The sequence below is a fragment of the Staurois parvus genome, unplaced genomic scaffold, assembly GCF_062004578.1.
Source record: "Staurois parvus isolate SC_StPar_1 unplaced genomic scaffold, SC_StPar_1.0 ptg000155l, whole genome shotgun sequence".
In the NCBI taxonomy this organism is placed as follows: Eukaryota; Metazoa; Chordata; class Amphibia; order Anura; family Ranidae; genus Staurois; species Staurois parvus.
The window spans coordinates 17,064,628-17,083,804 of NW_028317951.1; the positions used below are offsets into that span (position 1 = coordinate 17,064,628).

The following is a 19,177-nucleotide window of genomic DNA, read 5'->3' on the forward strand; positions in this document are numbered from 1 at the left end:
TTGAGGATTAGTTCATCTGTAAATCGGAGCATCCTTCCTGTTTTAAGCCTTCACTGCTGTCCACGATGCATTAGACATATTTGATTTTCCTTATTTCAAAGCAGCAACCCATCCATCATTTTCCCTTGCAGTGCAATGCTTACAATGTAACGTGTCGTTTCACTCTGCTGCAAAGACAAAGCGACAGTTTCCAGACTATTCGTTGCTAGATCAAGCAGCTGTGTACATTCTTCTCAGTTTGGGTCATGTCTCAGAATAGTTTCCGCAAGAGCAGGCATTGCTACCTTGCTAGCCATGGCTTAGCCTTGTCTTTCATCCTAACAGGCCTGGCATAGAGTTTTCATTTCATAAACATTTATTCTTACTCCTTTTAACAACTGTTGCTCATCTGTGGTCATTGTATAAAAGGCTACGTTGATAGAATGGACTTTATGTATTTTACTGCCATTAGCCATACCTATCTCATACCCTGACACGTGATTGCATTTACAGGTCATTGAACTGTTTATTTATTTTAGAACTCATGATTGTAGAACTCCTGATGCGTTCAGTGTTCATGGCCAGAAACAATTTGAAAATGCACTATTGCGGAGTATGTATTGTATCAAGTTATCAACCAGTATCCTGTATCAACCAGTAAGAAATCAACTAAATAAAAAACAACATAAAACAGCATTGTAAATTACATTTAAAGTGATTTTAAAGGTTGTAATTAAAAAAGCATATCTATTATACTTACACCCTATGTGGTATGGATTTGCAAACAAGAGCTCCGATCCTCTTCTTTTTGGGTCCCCCCGCCAGTGGTTCTGGCTCCTTCCTCCTATAAAGTGACAATAGCAAGCCTCTTGCTGTGGGGGCATTTGAGCAGGCTCACTCCCCAACTACGCCACTGTGAATGAACATTGTCCATTTACACACAGAATATGGCTTGGCCCCACCCCCCTCACTCCACTGCTGTGTGAATCATTGGGGAGAGAGAGACCCAGGACAGTCATGGTTCTCATACACATCAGTGGATCGAGATGGGGCTCAGGTACGTATAAAAGGGGCTGAGGGGGGAGCTGCACCTAGAAGGTTTTTACGTTAATGCATTAAGACAAAAAACTTTCTGCCTTTAGAACCACTTTAAAGCAGAACTGCAAGAAATTGCTGCATTGTAAAAAATATGCTGGTTTAAAAGAGTTTAAGTCCAAATAAGTGTATGAAACCTTGTGGCCTTACATTTTCACTATTCCTCCCAGCGATCTACTAAACAGCAATTGCACTGTCTGTCCCCCCTTACCCCCCCAAATGTCCATCCACAGAATAGGTTATATTTTATGAGTGGGTTGACATAATACAAAGCCTTATGTTATTGGGCAAGAGAAGAAGAGGAGCAGGCAGAATGACTGAAAATTATTCTTTAGCTGCTGTATCAAGAGACCGAAAGGTCCAGTGTTGGAATACTAGAAGTATGGGGATAGCTATACCCCCAATACTTGGTAAATATGTAAATAATACATAAAAGATATAGGTGATTGAGGTGGCTTACACCTCCTTGGACCTATCCATTATAAGCCAGCAGATTTTTAAAAGTACTAAAATTCCTGGAGTTCCACTTTACAATACTACTCTCATCCACTACATAACCAATGTGTCCCTTCGGAGCTGCAATAGTGCTGCAGTATCTAGGTGAGTATCAGAGGCACTGGCATCCAGGACCTTGAGCAACACATCTACAGGCACTTCTAGCCCTGAAAGAGAGAATGTTTAAATCATCCTACACACTAATGTATGTATGATATATTTTACAATGCCATTTTTTGGTCCATCGTTTTTTATGACAGCTTCATACTAGTGAAAGCTAAGTTTCAGCTGAATGATTTGTGTTCCTGCACACTGTTTTATTATATTTAGCAGTGTGTCTTGCTGGGCTTGTACCAAATAAAGTAGAACAAATGCTATTCCTCCTTTTGATTAAGTGAGAAAGGACCTCTTTCAGATTTGGCCCCGTTGGAGAAAGTCACCCTCGCTATTTTTTTTTTTGTATGTCTTAAACCCAGATATATTGGAAACTTTGCTATTATAAGGTACTGTTGCGATGTTTGCAGTGCCCTGTTTTTCTGACCACTGCCAATATTAATATATTAAGCTGTAAGAAAGATAATCTGTATGTCAGGTGCTGTAATGTATTAGTGTATATTTATTATTCTTCTCTTCTGGTATTTTTAGGAAGGCAGCTGAGAGAAAGTTCTCCATGAATGTACGTCACAATGATGATGACCGACCAAATCCCAGTGGAACTGCCACCCTTACTGAATGGCGACGTAGCCATGATGCCACATATTGTAAATGGAGATGGGTCACAGCAGGTTGGTAATGTTGATTTCACTTTACATAATATTAACATTGCTAGAAGAGGGAAGTTTACACATGTCAGCCAAAACAGCATTGCTTCAATTTATTTTTTCTATGTACTCACCAAAAAATTACAATATTAAGGTGTATGTCAGGACAAAAATAATAATAATAATTTAAAAAATGCAGTAAATCTCTGCAATACATGAATAATTTCTTAGGTTTTATCCTTTTAAAAACTATGTCACTGCAGAAAAAAATCAGTTAATCAGCCAGAAATGCACTCAGCTCCTAAGTTGCTGGGCTGTCAACACAGAATTTTTGTGGGCTGAGTACTCAGTCCCACCCACTCCCCTATCTCCACAAAATAAAGGCTAATCTTTCTATAGCCCCAAGATAAGAACTAGGAGGGCTAAGTATGCTTCTTGGGATAACACAGGACCTAAGCACCGGACACAGGACAGCTCTGAATTCCTGATATGGTCAACAGATATTTTGTTGCACTTGTAAAACGGATGTATCAAAACACTTTCAATGGTATATATATATATCAGACCGAAGAAAAGCAAATAAAACGTTTCATTGTTAGGAATTCTATACACTTTAAGGGCTCGGTAATATGGGTGCAGAGCCCCAAGGACCGTAGAGAGCTTTTTAGAGTAACATGAATCTGTGTGCAAGCAATCAATATACAGTGGGGAAAATAATTTTTTGATTCCCTGCAGATTTTGTAAGTTTGCCCATTTACAAGGGTCTATAATTTTTATAGTATGTGTATTTTAAATGATAGAGACAGAATGTCAACCAAAAATCCAGAAAAAACACATGATACAAATGTTATAAATTGAGTTGCAGTTCATGCAGTAAAATTAGTATTTGATCATCTACCAACCAACAATAATTCTGACTCCCATAGACAGGCTATGTGCTATATGTTGCTCATCTGGTACACAGATTAGTCCTGTCAATTTAAGAAGGTGCTCCTAACAACAACTCGTGTGTATAAAAGCTTCAAACCTTTGCATTGCGGTAACATGGACTTGAATGGTAGAACACCATTCACTTGTTAGTGCATTGCAGTGCCATTTATTGTAAAAGGCACCACAACACACTAAAGGAACACATTTCTGAAATACCTATGCTGAAGTGCATCACAATGATTGGATGCAGACACTATTCAGTTGACAATTTTTCATCCAGTTCCCTTGATTCTTCAGCTGAAGAATGTTGGGCGGGAGGGAGCGGACAAAGCCACACACTAAGCGAAATTCATTAGGAAATCACTGAAATTCATACTGTGTATGGGCAACTTCAGGGTGGCTCCAGGGAAACCTCCAAAGGAACAAAGACACCCTAAAAAAACAGACCCAGAGGTTAAAAAAACTTGAAATGGAAATTACAGAGCAATGACAGGAGGAAAACAAAAGGCATTCAAACATAATACCCCAAATACTCCACTCCTGAAATTTTGCACTGAACCCATAAAGCAAACACTAATTTAAACCTGAAAATTAACCACTTCCCGACCGGCTGTTGTATATAAAGGGCCGGACGGTGGCACTGCAGGGTCGGGTGGCTGTTTGTAAACGGCCTCCCCGCACCCTGCTTGTGCACGCTCCCCAAGCGCGCAGCACCGCAATCTGGTGCCCGCTGTGTCCTCCGGACACAGTGAAACACCGATCGTCAGACAGACCTCTGTACGAGGTCCCTATCATGTGATCACTGATTGGCCAATCAGTGATCACATGCAAAGTAGTAAGCAAGATGTCACTTCTGACATCATTGCTTACTACATTTGAAATCTGTGAATGATCACAGAAGTCACATGGTACAAGGCTATTCACAACAGCCTTGTACCATGTGACAAGCTGTGACCAATCACAGCTCACTCAGTATTTCTCAATGGCTGCAAGAATGGGTGTAAAAGCAATCAGTGTAAAAGAAAAAAAAAAATCTTCATCACCCCCCAAAAGTAGTACAGTGTCACTATGGTGACACTGTACTGCTAGGGTGACAGTATGTAAAAAAATAAATAAATAATAATATTAAAAAAAATGTTTGAAAATTATATATTTTGGTTATAAACTAATTTGGCTTATTTTTGTTTACTAAAAAGATATCGGAATAAATTTTGGCCAAGATTTATGATGAAATATTATTTATTTGCAGAATTTTTCTAATTTTTCAAAATTTTTGGACATTTTCATTTACATAGCAAAAAAATAAAAATCCCAGCGGTGAATAAATACCACCAAAATAAAGTTTTATCTGTCTCAAAAAAATGGTAAAAAATTCATATGGGTACAGTGTTGCATGACCGTGCAATTGTCATTCAAAATGTGATAGCGCTGAAAGCTGAAAATTGCCCTGGTCAGGAAGGGAGTAATAGTGTCCAGACTGGAAGTGGTTAAGCTTTAACACCAACAAACTCCCATTCTGCTGCATAATTCTTGTGTAATGCACTATGCGTTTTACACTACATAGAGTGTGGCATCAAAAGAAACTGCTGTTCCCCTATAGACATTGTCATAGAGATATTACTCTTCAACATTGATGGTATTTTTTGATGTGGTGTAGGCTGTATACATATAGCCTAGTTTTTGGTGCTCATATGCTATTGTTTATGACAGAGGCATAACTAGAACTTCAGGACCCTGGTGCAAGATACCATTAAGGGCCCCTCTGGCCCCAAGCTGGGGTCCTTTCCCACTGATCCCAGGGCCCTTCAATCCCATCGTGGGATCCTTTATTACAGTCCCGCAGCAGGCCCCCTTTCTGCTGTCTTGGGGTCCCCCCCACGTTGGCAAAACACCAGTCGCTAGTGTGACTTTTGCAACCCCTGTAGTTCTGCCACTGGTGTCAGAAGATTTTTTTTATTTTACTTTGTAATTCTTTTTTTTACCATTTTATTTATTTATTTTACAATTTTATTTTTAATAATTTTTTTTTAGAACCCCCATTTGAGGGCCTTAGTGAAAAATGCAGGGGTCTATAGAGACCTCTGATATTTCACCTTTGAAACAAAGAATGGAGACTGAGGATACAGCCTTCAAACTCCATCTCTGCAGTCTCAGCAGCACAGAATGAATGAACAGGAATAGCTCTGTACAGAAAGTTTACTATGCCTCAGCTATGAATAATAAAAAAAAAAAGCATTCACTGACTATTCATTAAGACAAAAAAAGGGCCAGTAAATGACATATTTACTAGCCCCTTCCCCGCTTCTCAAATTGACAGTATCTCCTGCAGCAGCCAGCAGAAGGTGGGAAACCCATCAGTGCTGTGGGAGGGGGCGAGGGAAGGCCAGGGGAGTACACAGGGGCCCGGGGCAGCAGGACAGGGATAGGGAGGCAGTGAGGGCGGTATGTAGAGCAACCGATGCCCTCCGTTTGCCTTCTGCAGCCACTGAATGTCTGCAGGAGGGAGAGGAGGAGAAGCAGGCATTCAGCAGTTATATGGAGGGATCGGTTCCTCTGCTTGCCACCGACCCCACCACCTCTCCTTTCCAGGAGTACAGGGTGTCCGCACAAGTTCCCTAGAAAATGGGGCTGGGTCGCAGTCGTGACCCCTGCAACCCCTCTACATAGCCCCTGGTTTATGAACATTTCTATTCAGACTTGTTTTACCCTACTTTTGTTAATAATTCATTGGTGTATCTTGCTGAACATTCTTTTTTTATTTATTCTGGATTCTGCTAAATTTTCCATATAAGAAAATGTGGGATTTTTTTTTTTCATTTGTTAAATTGCCCTTTTTCCTAGCCACAATATTGAATCATTATTTTGTGATTGTTTGATCCCATACTACTAATAATGCGAAGGTATTCATTTAAATGGTTTACGTTGTAAACTTCATTGCAATGGTCATAATTTAAAATGTGATTTTTGTTTTCCTCTTCAAGTTTCTCTCCCCTTCTCTTGTAGATGAATTAAATACAGTATGAAATGTAAAAGCCTTTAATAGAATTGTATAATATATAACAGATGTCACAGAGGACTCTATCATTTAGAAAGAGCTATTGGAAGATGCTGCAGATCAGAGACTAGAGGGAGTACAGCGTTTAACATGCGTTTGTTTACTTTGGCTCTCCAGCTTCAATGGAGACATTTCACTTATATTTAAAAAAATGTATTTTTCTTTCAATATTCCTTAGCAATTTTATGACTTAAATATGTCGTTTTGGTCTGCTTGTGGGATTTTTTTTTTGTCTAGAAAAAAATTTTTGTAGAACTTCTGAAGAAATGCAAGCTGATGTCTTAAGCAGGACCAGATTACTGCATAGCCAACATAGGCTACAGCCTAGTGTGGAAGGACTGCCAGGGGCAGTTAATCACCATCCTCACATCATGTGGTGGACTATCAAAAGCACATTTCAGTGTATAATATAATATTACAGTCTGCCACCCTGCCCACCAGCACAACTAGGCCGAGCCCTCATTAATAGTTTCTGCCCAGCACTGTTTTTGCATGTTGGCGTATTCTGTGTTTTTACCATGTACTTACAGTTCGCCTAGCATAGTTCCATACACCTAAAATCAAACTGCTGACAAAGTGGAGTGACAGCACTTCAGGGCTAGATTTCTGCCTAGCCAAAATAGGCTGTGGCCTAAGCTGGCCAGGTTGTCAGAGTGGCACACAACCTTCGTTATTTTGCAAACTATCTCCCTACCTGCCTGAATATTCTGGCAGAGGACTGTTGCTTTTGTCCTTTGCCCAATTTGAACATGTCCGTTGTTGCAATAGTGTACTGTGCACTTACTGTTCACCCACTTTAGGATAAGTAGGACCAAACCAAAGTGCTTTCAGAATAGGGTCACAGTTTGCCCTACTCTTTGTAATGACACAGAGCAGTCTCTTTCAGCCTCTCTGCCTCTGGCATCAGTATGCCTTTCCTTGGCTACTATGTCTAATCTTGCTAGTATGGTACTAGGTTAGGACAATTGGCCTAGGGAGACAGGAAGGATAAACTTGGCCCTGGCCTTATAGCTTAAGTTTACTTAAATAACTAAATAAATAAACAAATAGCAGAAGGGATATTACTTCAATGTGATGCATCCCTTGTGCTGCTGTGTCCTTTTTTAGCAGAAATCTTCGTCCTCTGACACTGCAATCCTACCATTGTAATCTTCTTCTGGTGTGACAAGGGGGGGGGGGGGGTTAATAGAGCTAAGGGAGCTGTGACAGGCACTCATCAAGAGTACCCAACTATGCCCACCCTTTCCGCCCTGCTTCATCATTCTTAGAAGCCAATACAGTTTCTATGAATGAAACGAGATCTATAAATGGAGGATGGGTGGATGATTTAAAGGTACTTATCAAGTTCACATAACAAAACCCTGGTTTATTTAAAGTATATGTAAACCCTCACCTTGTAAAACAACCCATTCAGTGTAAAGTAGGAAAGAAATACAAAACATTTGTGTATATATATAAAAAAACATTATAAACACTTTTTTCTCTTTTTTTAAAAGTGATGACATTCCCTCAGCTGCATAAGAGATGAGGGAGGGGAAACATCAGTACACTAATCTTCCCAGTGAATGACTGTGTGGGGGTGGGGGTGGAAAGGTGGGGATATCAGGACAAATCTGATCACTGCAGGAGAGCCAGCGGGATTGCCAGCATAGCTAGAAAACTGACCATGGGGTGTTCTACTGGTTATTGTCGTCAGTTTTTAATAGGAAAGCAGAGGAACTGGCAGGAACACCACGGATTTCACACAAAGGAAGCCATGCAAATAGAACTGGATACTTTTTCATACAAGTACATGGTACAGCAGGCAACGATTTTAGAGCATTGCTCCTTGAGGTTATTTTACGTGTCACATAACAATGTAGACTAATGTGCCAGTCAGGTTTTGTTACCTGCAGCACCCATCGTGTCATCCTTACAGCATAGATTTCACAGTATTGGTTACTGCCCAACTGTAGAAGTGAGGTACAGTGGATATCAAAAGTCTACACACCCGTGTTAAAATGTCAGGTATCTGTTATGTAAAAAAAATTAGACAAAGATAAATCATTTTAGAACGTTTTCCACCTTTTAATGTGACCTATAAAATATACAACTCAATTGAAAAACAAACTGAAATCTTTTTGGGGGGGGGGGGGGGGTAAACATAAAAAACTAAAATAATGTGGTTGCATAAGTGTGCACACCCTCTTATAACCGGGGATGTAGCTGTGTTCAGAATTAAGTAATCACATTCAAAATCATGTTAAATAGGAGTCAGTACACACCTGCCATCATTTAAAGTGCCTCTGATTAACCCCAAATAAAGTTCAGCTGTTCTAGTAGGTCTTTCCTGACATTTTCTTAGTCGCATCCTACAGCAAAAGACATGGTCCGCAGAGAGCTTCCAAAGCATCAGGGGGATCTCATTGTTAAAAGGTATCAGTCAGGAGAAGGGTACAAAAGCATTTCCAAGGAATTAGATATACTATGGAACACATTGAAGACAGTCATCAAGTGGAGAAAATATGGCGCAACAGTGACATTACCAAGAACTGGACGTCTCTCCAAAATTGATGAAAAGTTGAGAAGAAAACTGGTCTGGGAGGCTGCCAAGAGGCCTACAGCAACATTAAAGGAGCTGCAGGAATATCTGGCAAGTACTGGCTGTGTGGTACATGTGACAACAATCTCCCATATTCTTCATATGTCCGGGCTATGGGGTAGAGTGGCAGGATGGAAGCTTTTTCTTACGAAGAACAACATCCAAGCTCGGCTAAATTTTGCAAAAACACATCTGAAGTCTCCCAAATGCATGTGGGAAAATGTGTTCTAGTCTGATGAAACCAAGGTTGAACTTTTTGGCCATAATTCCAAAAGATATGTTTGGCGCAAACACATCACTGCACATCAGCAAAAGAACACCATACCCACAGTGAAGCATGGTGGTGGAGCATCATGCTTTGGGGCTGTTTTTATTCAGCTAGAACTGTTGCCTTAGTCAAGGTAGAGGGAATTATGAACAGTTCCAAATATCAGTCAATATTGGCACACAACCTTCAGGCTTCTGCTAGAAAGCTGAACATTTTTCAACATGACAAATACCCAAAGCATACATCCAAATCAACAAAGGAATGGCTTCACCAGAAGAAGATTAAAGTTTTGGAATAGCCCAGCCAGAGCCCAGAAAAGAATCTGATCGAAAATCTGTGGGGTGATCTGAAGAGGGCTGTGCACAGAAGATAACCTTGCATCTGACAGATTTGGAGTGTTTTTGCAAGGAACAGTGGGCAAATATTGCCAAGTCAAGATGTGCCATGCTGATAGACTCATACACAAAAGACTGAGTGCTGGAATCAAATCAAAAGGTGCTTCAACAAAGTATTAGTTTAAGGGTGTGCACACTTACGCAACCATATTATTTTAGTTTTTTATTTTTACTTCCCTCCACCTAAAGATTTCAGTTTGTTGTTCAACTGAGTTGTACAGTATTTATAGGTTACATTAGGTGGAAAAAGTTCTGAAATTATTTATCTTTGTCTCATTTTTGTACATCAAAGAAACCTGACATTTTAACAGGGGTGTGTAGACTTTTTATATCCACTGTATCTTTATACTGCAACAACAATCAGAAGAGAGTAAATATGACTGGAGAACAATGCTCTGCAAGTTGAGACAGCTGCTGGAAAGGTCTGACAACAGCTGCTTGGAGGAATTCACAATGTACGTACTTGGTATTAATTGAAAAAAATAGAAAAAAATGACTTGGTTGGAGTTTATATGAAATGAAATTTTGGATAAATACACATTTAAAGATGAAACTCCATAGATCATAGTACCAGGGAGCTGTGCTGGGCAATAGTATAATCATTGAAGTGCTGGATGGTGACAGTTTGAGTGAGTTTGCTTTGATGAATGTTCAGATGTCTCACTGTAAGAGCTATTTCCTCCCGACCTAAGAACTATTTATATTGGAAGTATAAAATGAAATTGTCTGTCTCTAAATCATCTGTTTCTTATCCAAGAAAGAAAAAATACTCCATAGGTTGAGGAATGAGAATACGCACACAGATATATATTTCATTGTAATAAGAAGCCTACATTATGTAATGCACAGGGCAGTTTCATGCCAATAAATCATTCAATGACACATGAAGGAAAAAAAGAAACAGATATTGAGATTCAGGCATCTCAGCTGTACTGGAGCTAGCACTTTTAAATGAGATACAGAGACTTTTTGTAAACTGAAATATGCAGGCTTATGGATTATAAAATAAATGCACTCCAGAGGAAGGCCTCATTCACACCTGAGTGTTTGTAGCTCAAAGCTCCAAAACGCTCAACCTCCAGAATCTCATGGCTTTCAGTTATGCATGTTCATACCTGAGAGTGCTGTTGCTTGAAACTTTGTAGCTTTTGGTGCGAAAAAGGACATAAACTTCTGAGATTCAAGCAATTTTGGCCCCAATAGACTTCGATAAGAAAGGAATGCAAAAACACCTGTATCACACATTTTCCCCTAGTAAATAACTATCCATTGGTGAAAAATAATAAAAACACAAACACTCCAGCAAAAATGCTCAAAAAGACTGTACAAATGATAAAAAGTAAATATAGTAAAAATAATCAAAGTAGCTCAGATCAAGTGTGAATGCAGCTGAAGGCACAATATTCATTGTTAGTCAAAATTTAGCAGCTGACCCCAGTTTCCAGTCACATCTCTAAGATTTGTGTCAGTTGAGTGAATTTTCTGCTTTAGGGCTTATTCAGATTAGGCAATTAGGCCCATGCTCTGTGCAGAGCTGCTGGCAGATTCAAGGGCCTCCACCTCAGAGCAGCATGCAGGCAGCTCACAGAAGTGGATGCACACACAGCAGCTGCAAAGACACAATCACATATCAAAGTTTGACATCTAAAGATGCAGCTGAAGTGTCAAACTTAGCCATGCTCCCTCTCACCCCAGTGATGCTAACCATCACATATGCCCAGGCAAAATAAAAGATATATGCAGTACAACACTGCAATACAAGCACATTTCCCCATATTTTCACTTTTTTGCAAGTACAGAAAAATACCCATGAATCTGTCAGAAATGCAAAGTGAAGCTAAACTCTGCCATACTTACCTATCCGTCAGTTCTCCGACTTACGTCGCTGGCACTGGCATTTTCATTTTTTTTAAATTTCAGGATGTTCAACTCAAAGTACAAAACAGGAGTGAAGAACATTGGTTATATACACAGCAACTCCATGGATGGAGCAGTAGGAGACATCCAGATGGTGTAAACTGTTTGGGCTACACATGGCCCATATATCTCATAAAACATCATTAACAATAGTATCTATTTACAGATAACTCGCACTTATTGCAGCCACACATACCAATGCCACTTCCTCCCCCATAATAACCAGGAGAGCCAACAGGCCTGTATCCACGGCACCAGTGGACCATGAGTTATGGTAATACCTATAAACAGGTTACTACGATTGAGACAGCAGGGCGTCCCCCCAAAAGGAATCTAAAATATCAAGCCAGGGCTGCCAAATTTTTGTAAACTTTTTGGGCCAGGCCCGACCCTTATAGATCAGCTTACATTTAGGTAGATCCATATTGACCAGATGGTGAAAGTGTTGTATTGAAGGTGCAGCTGTATTTTTCCAAGTCAGCAAAATCAATTTCCAAGCATAAAATAAGAGCATGCGAATCAAAATACAAGCATGTGTCTGAGTTACAAAGTCATTCAAAATGCCCAGCAATCCAGCTTCCGGGTTATGGGGAACTGGCAAATGAAGGCTGGTGTCAAAAAAAGAGAACATATCTTGCCAATATGTATACAGAATAAGGCAAACCCAAAACATATGTAGAAGATCTGCATTCCCAAGGCCACAACGAGGACAAACAGCCGCAGATCCAAATCTCATACGGCCCAACCTAGTAGGAGTATAGTGAAGATGATAGATAAACTTAAACTGAATAAATCTGTTAGCAGTACTAATAATATCCTGAAAGCAAATCTCCGTATTTCCTCCCATCCCTCCTCAGATAGCCAAGGGACCAACACCAACCATTTATGGTGAGCAAGCTGGAAGGGGTTGGCCCAAGCTGACTGAAGACAGGAATATATAGTAGTAACCAATTTAGTTATATCAGGGTCCATCAGCAGTACCTCCAGTGGAGATTCTGAGAGCTCCAAGGTCAAAGCCCCAAACTGTGCCCGTAAAGTGTGGTGAAACAGCAGATATTTAAAAAAATAATTTATTTTCCACCCCATGGCAGGCTTCAGTTCTTTAACCTCCCTGGAGGTATTCCCGAGTGTAGCTCAGGGTAACGTTTCAGCACCACAAGCGGTAACCCTGGGCTACACTCGGGAATACCCTGCAGTGCTGCTCCGGGATCTCTTCTTCACTTACCTGCGCTCCTGCAATGTCCCCCCCTGCAGTGTCCCTGGCAATGTCCTCCGGCCGATGCCGGCATCTGTCTTCCGGGTTCCGTTCCCTGCGACGTCAGGATGTACAGGGAAGGAACTGGCAGGGAAATTTGAACATTTTAAAAGTGACATTCACTAAATTCACTAAAATCACATAGTAAAACATTACTGTCTCAAACCATTTCACATACATTTTGTCCCTAGTGCTTTGTCCTGTGCCCTGCCTGCATTTTTACTGTCCTTTCTGCCTGGAAACTGAGAAAAGTCCATGGCGTCCAAAAAGCGTCCCTTTAGGTCAAAAGCAGTTTTAGACCAGCTAGAGAACAGCGATAGTAAATCAGAACCACTTGCAGAATTGGGTGATACTGATTCATGGGGAAATTCGTCATCAGACACTGAAAACGATTTTGCGACTTTGCTCAATGATGTGCGAACTGGCGCTCTATTTCAAATTTCAGTGTTTTTGGTTTGATTATATTATTGAATTAAATTTATTATTATATTATTTTTTATGATTATTTATTAAATTATAATTTATGATTTCGTGTTTCAAATTTTAACATACCCGGAATGTTTGCTAGACTCTTGTTCTGACAGATTTCAGTGAGTTATTCCTAAGAATTACAGGCCTACAATAAAAAAACAACATATTTCCATGCAAAAAAATGTACCGCTTTGAGCACAGAAATATGGACATAATCAGACCGCTAGGGAGGCTACAAGATACAAACAGACTATTTATGAAAATGTGAGAAACATGGGTGACATTTAAGCGGCCCACCAAAGTGGGACAGGGTGACCCAGTTGTTCTGGAAAGTTCAGGTTATGCCACAGCGGGGCATGTGGGGACACCCTAGGAATTGGAGACAGCATCTTGTCCCCCTCACCCTGAGCCTATCAGCTGACATCTCCCAGGGAGCTGCATGAGCAGTAAGAGACTATAGACCTATGAAGTTCATCCTGCAAGAAAGATGTGGACTCATGGCGCTGGCATTTTCTACTTGGTTCCATTCCAGGTGCCGTGCTGTGGCCACCTTCATTGACTGGTGTGGGATTACATCACTCCTGCGCAGGAGTGCAGTTATCCTGGCACACAGGTGCTGGGCCAGAATGTAAACTGAACTGTGCTTGCACAGTTCAGTGTGCATTTCAAAGAACACTGTAAGCTAACAGGTAGGTTTATTTTACCGTAGAGGAGACATTGCAGTTTTTGAAAGCAGGGCTTTAGTTCTCCTTTAAGTTGAGGGCTGAGAACACAGCATTTTCGTCAACTGAGTGGTTCTAGCCCTTGTCTTTTGCTAAACTACCCAACCGCTCCTACTCTTAGATTATTACAACATAAAGGTTAATCATTCTGTAGTCTAAGATAACTAGGAGTGCTCCTTTTTTGCACTTATTCAAATTGTGTATTTAACTTATTGTTAGGATTTACATACACATCAAAGCCCAGCCCCAGGATAACATTTGCTGCTGCTCTCCCCCACCTCACCTTTGTTATGGAGAGGGGCTTTAAAGGAACTGAAGCAGTGGAAGAAGCAAGCCATGCACTGTTTTTACAGGAAAAGTAAAAATCTGCAAAACCATTGGCTGCCCATATCTCTGGATTTACTGATTTTTTTGACATGTGGTTATCATGGAAGGTAATCCCTGTGTTTTGACTTTTGATTTGTGTGAGGTTTAGTTTAGGAATCGTTTGCTCACTTTCCCCTCATTGCACCAATAGAGATATTCCCACTGTAGGTGTTGCACTTTTTGAGGCCCCGGCTCACATTTTGCATTAAGATGTTTAGCCTTATTCCTGGGAGATGTTTACTGTATTGAAATGACATTCTAACCTCATTGGGGGCCAATTCACACCAATGTAGTCCCCTGCAGTGCAATAAACATATAGAATGTGTGTTAATGCTGCTAAAAAATCAGCACAAGGGACATTACTTACCTGCAGTGAGATGTGTCACTTGTGCTGCTCTTTTCCTCGAAATCTTCCTTCTCTCGTGCCTCACAACCCCCCTCCCCACTGCAATCTTCTGCTGTGGTGCAGGATAAGAGAGCTAAAGGGCTGTGACAAGTATTCATCAAGAACGTCTGACTATACCCACCCTTTCCACCCAGCTGCTCCATTCATAGAGCTGGTAAAACAGCTTCTATGAACAAAAACGTGATCTGTAAATGAAGGGGCAAACCTTTTAACCTTTTCAGCATCACACCACAACTTGCAATAACACACTGCAATGCATTGTGTTGCACTACTGAAAATTCTGTGAGCCTGTGCACTGGGAAGGTGTTTTGGGTGCCATTCTGAATGGCATTGTGTCGCAGCAGCCGGCATAACACACGCATTAGCGCAGCACACTGGTGCCTACCGTACAATGTACTTATATAACGATGTATCTTGTTCTCTTTGTATTGCTTCCTTTGTGTGAAATACCTGGTGTGCTTGCCAGTTCCCCTGCTTTCCTTTTAAAATCTGACCACGCTATGCAGGAGAACACACAGTGGTCAGTTCTCTAGCTGTGCTGGGAACTCAGACTGCTCTCCTCCAATTATCAAGCTTGTTCTGACACGCCTCCCCCCCACACAGTCTTTCATTGGGAAGATCAGTGTGATGCTGTTTCTCCTCCCCCAGCTCTTATGCAGCTGAGAACATAAGGTAAAAACAGGTATAAAAAAAGGTGTTTATAATGTTTTTATATCTATACACCAATGTTTTGCCTTTCATTTCTATTTTAAATTGAATGGGTTATTTTGCAAGGTGAGGGTCTACAATCACTTTAAGGTCACTCGATTAATAATATATAGTAAGGTGTGAGGTGTGTTGAGCTATATATTAAGGAATTGAGGTGTGTAGAGATAAAAACCATTTTATTATATTTTCTTGGGGTACATGAACTAGTGACAGTGGATAGTGTAGTTATTTGAGAACATGGTTTATATAGCAGGGCAGGCAGCATTATCAGACAACATCCACTGAATACTTATAGCTTACCAAGCCTTTCTCCTTGTACGTCTGCCATCAACAAGTACAGAGTGACCTGGAACAAAGAGTAGAGGTCCAAAGTAGGAGCAACAGCTGATAAGCACTCATTGTTGCCTAATGAAGTTTAAAACTTTTTTTTAACTTTCCACTTTTTCTTTTATTGAATGTTAAGTGTTTTTTTGTTTAAACTTTTTTAGTCTATTGCAAAAAAAAAAAAAAAAAAGTAGCGGTACCACCAGCAAGACCATTCAGAGTGACTTTTATTCCACCTGGTACAGGTGAAACTTCAGGTCAGTTGATTTTATCAGGTTTCTTCAATGGTGTGTTCTTTAAAGTGGTTGTAAAGCCTCATTTTTTAAAAATTAAAATAACAAACCTGTCATACTTATCTGCTCCGTGTAATGGCTTTGCATATAGCAACCCCGATCCTCCTCTTCTCAGGTCCTCTGCCAATGCTCTTGGTCCCTCCTTCCTGCCCTCAGAGCAAGTAGTTTGCTCTGGGGTACTTGTGTGTGCTTGCTTCTTAGCTGGTCCTGTATGTCATAAGACTTACAGAGCATGGCTTGGTCCTGCTGCGCGCTCCTTCTTCACTGGCTGTGATTGACAGCAGCAGGATCCAATGGCTTCTGCTGTTGTGTCTCAGCCAATGAGGAGAGAGAGACCCAGGAGAGCTGAGGCTCTCGTGCATAGCGCTAGATCGCGATCAGGCTCAGGTAGGCATTAGGAGGAGGGGTTGAGGGGGTAGCTTCATACTGGAGGTTTTCTACCTTCATGCATAAATGCATGAAGATAAAAAACTTTCAGCCTTTAGAACCACTTTAATGCAAAACTGTACCTGATAGAATAAGTGACTTGAAAAAGACCCATTGCCCTTTTTATTAGTTTTTATGCTTATATAAGCAGTTAGAAGCCGAAGCTTTATCTTACCGGCAATATAAAAATTTGTGAAAAAGGAACTGTCACTGGCTCTGAGCACCAACTACTAATGAGCACTGGGTTTGTCTTACAATTGCCTCTAATAACAATGGCCAGATTGCCTACACAATGTGTGATTTAGCATTTACAAATGTCAAATGAGCAAGGAACTGGAGATTCATTCTTCTGTTTGTATGAGCTCAAGTTCATTTGTAGTGTGATGCAAGATTGCTAATTAAAATTATTATTAAAATATATTCTTATGGGATTTCATTTATGGAAGAAAGTGCAATATTTAAAAATAAAACTGGCAGGGGTCACTTAGTGGATGTTATTTGAAGTGGCAGATGTGTTTTTTCCTGAGTTTGCAGAGGTATTTTAATAGTCTTGCCAAGAAAGGGAGAGAGATGTGTCCTGTCCTCCTCTGCGTATTATAGAGACAAAATGTCACCGCTGGTGCTGTTGACCTAGAAAGTCTGATGCTTTTAGTGCCATTTTTTATTTTTTAAATGTACTAGACCCAGTGCTCTCCGTACTCTGCACTCAATAACAAAACTGGTCATATTTACTCCTTGCCTTTTCTGCATGTTCGGTGCATGTCTGTCAAACTTTGACATGTGGCCTTGCAGCCATTGCTTCTACATTCACCCTGATAGGCTGCCTAGATCCAGCTTGGATAGGAAGCAGATGTCAGAACAAAATGCAGCCTTCAAACATGATGAAGCTTAAACCTGGGCATAGGCAGTTCATTTTCTTTTGTTCATTGCCCCTTGTCGAGACATTGTATTCTTCTGTTCAAAAGAAGTCTAACGATCAACTCCTGTCGAACAGGAATTGCCACACAGATTGAAATCTGGTGGGTCCTTGCTGGATCAGCCAAATGTTGATCCGTCTGTACCCAGCTTTAGAGTAGCATGATCCACATTTAGATCACACTTCAGAGGGTACTGATAGACGGTGAGGAAGCGATATGCCTCCTCACCACCTGTTTTAACCTTATTTGCACTGACAAACGCACTGCAACTGCACGCATTGCACACGGTTGTGGGACATTTGCAGCAGCGCTTCCCTATTGCTTGCTGGCTGCCCACTGATCACTATATATCAGGTGAACTGTGCCACGGCCATGCAGTGAAAGATTGTGACGATGCCATGTACACACACCACCAATTGCTGTCTTTCAGTCTGTGGGGGGGATGCACATCTAAATGAAACCTTATGCCCTGTACACACTATCATTTTTTGTCAACCCAGCAGGCTAAATGAAAAAAAAAAAAATACCTGACAGATTGGTGTGTTAACGCAAGCAGTGTTAGTACATCGATCTCCTCCACTGTGCTATTGTGTTCACCCCCCTGCGCGCAGATCAGAAGACGATTGGCAACCCTTTTTCAGTCATGCCTCGTTGACAGAAGCCAGATGAATGTCTGGCTTCTGTCGGACCAGCTGCTGTACACATGGGCCGCATGTTGGCTGATTTCTGTTGAATCGGCTGATACCGCCCGATATTCGGCCCATGTGTACGGGGCTGTAGAGAGTGTGGTGACGTGTGATTATGAGTTCATTGTAAATGTTATCAAGTTTTTTATTTACATTCTTACACTAGCTTAACTAGACTAAAAATGCAACCCATCCCCCCCCCCCCCCCCAACACCTATGCTATCTAACCTGTGTGAAATAGATGTACTGTATATGCAGTGCTTACCTATTTTCAGCCTACTTTGGTATGGTCATGTGATCCCCTGTGTCAGTCAGCAATAGCTGCAGGGAAATGGAGAGAGCACCCGACAATGGACAATGGCTGTGAAAGATAGACTCCAATGGTGCAGCCAGTGGTCCCTCCTCTTCTCTTTAGCGACCATTGGCTGACACAAGGGAGCTGGATCATGTCTGAAGTAGAGCAGGCTGCAAATAGGTAAGTATATACATCTTTTTTACACAGGTTAGTTAGTATAGGAGGGAGGAGGGAGCATTTTTAGGACTAGTTAGTCTTTAGCTGCAATTTTACACTAAGGAAAGGGTCACAATAGAGTCCATAACAACCAATTAATCCTCTTTCATTGTTGTGTTCTTCGAAACAGAAGAAAGTACAGTATTTAGTAGTAGTTAGTCACATTATACTGGACTTCAGAAATGTTAAACCTTCTATATGAAGCTTTCCTGACACCAAATGATGCAATTATATAACTACAACAGGGTGGTTCCACAATTTGCACACCTCCCAAAATGTGCTTAGATAATAACATCTGCCTTCCCATGGTAACTGGATCAAGGTGCCGGTGCTGCCTGTTTGGATAGAAATGCTGGGGTATTTTCATGACACTCATTAGAAATGAAGAAGAGGCTTGGACAACCACCTCTTGAACATTGATTATGACTAACTACCACAAGATATATTATAACCTGAATAAATGAGAACCTTCACAGACTTAACCAGATGAATGGTAAAATTTAATAAATTAGTGTATGAATCTGCACTATATACCACACCATTGTCCATTTCAGTGTATTGCTATAGTAGCATGCCTGTATTCTCTGCACAGAAAAGTCTTTGTATGTTTCCTTGC

General features: G+C 40.8%; 1 protein-coding gene across 1 annotated transcript in view; it reads left to right on the top strand.

The window, feature by feature from the left end:
- The window catches only part of FNDC3B (fibronectin type III domain containing 3B), a 413,185-nt gene that overhangs the window by 108,905 nt on the left and 285,103 nt on the right, over nt 1-19,177 (top strand). The window contains exon 2 of the mRNA XM_089675519.1: nt 2,215-2,354. Within this exon, the coding sequence (XP_089531645.1) occupies nt 2,244-2,354 (111 nt within the window). The 5' untranslated portion in view covers nt 2,215-2,243. The remainder of the gene's footprint in view (nt 1-2,214; nt 2,355-19,177) is intronic.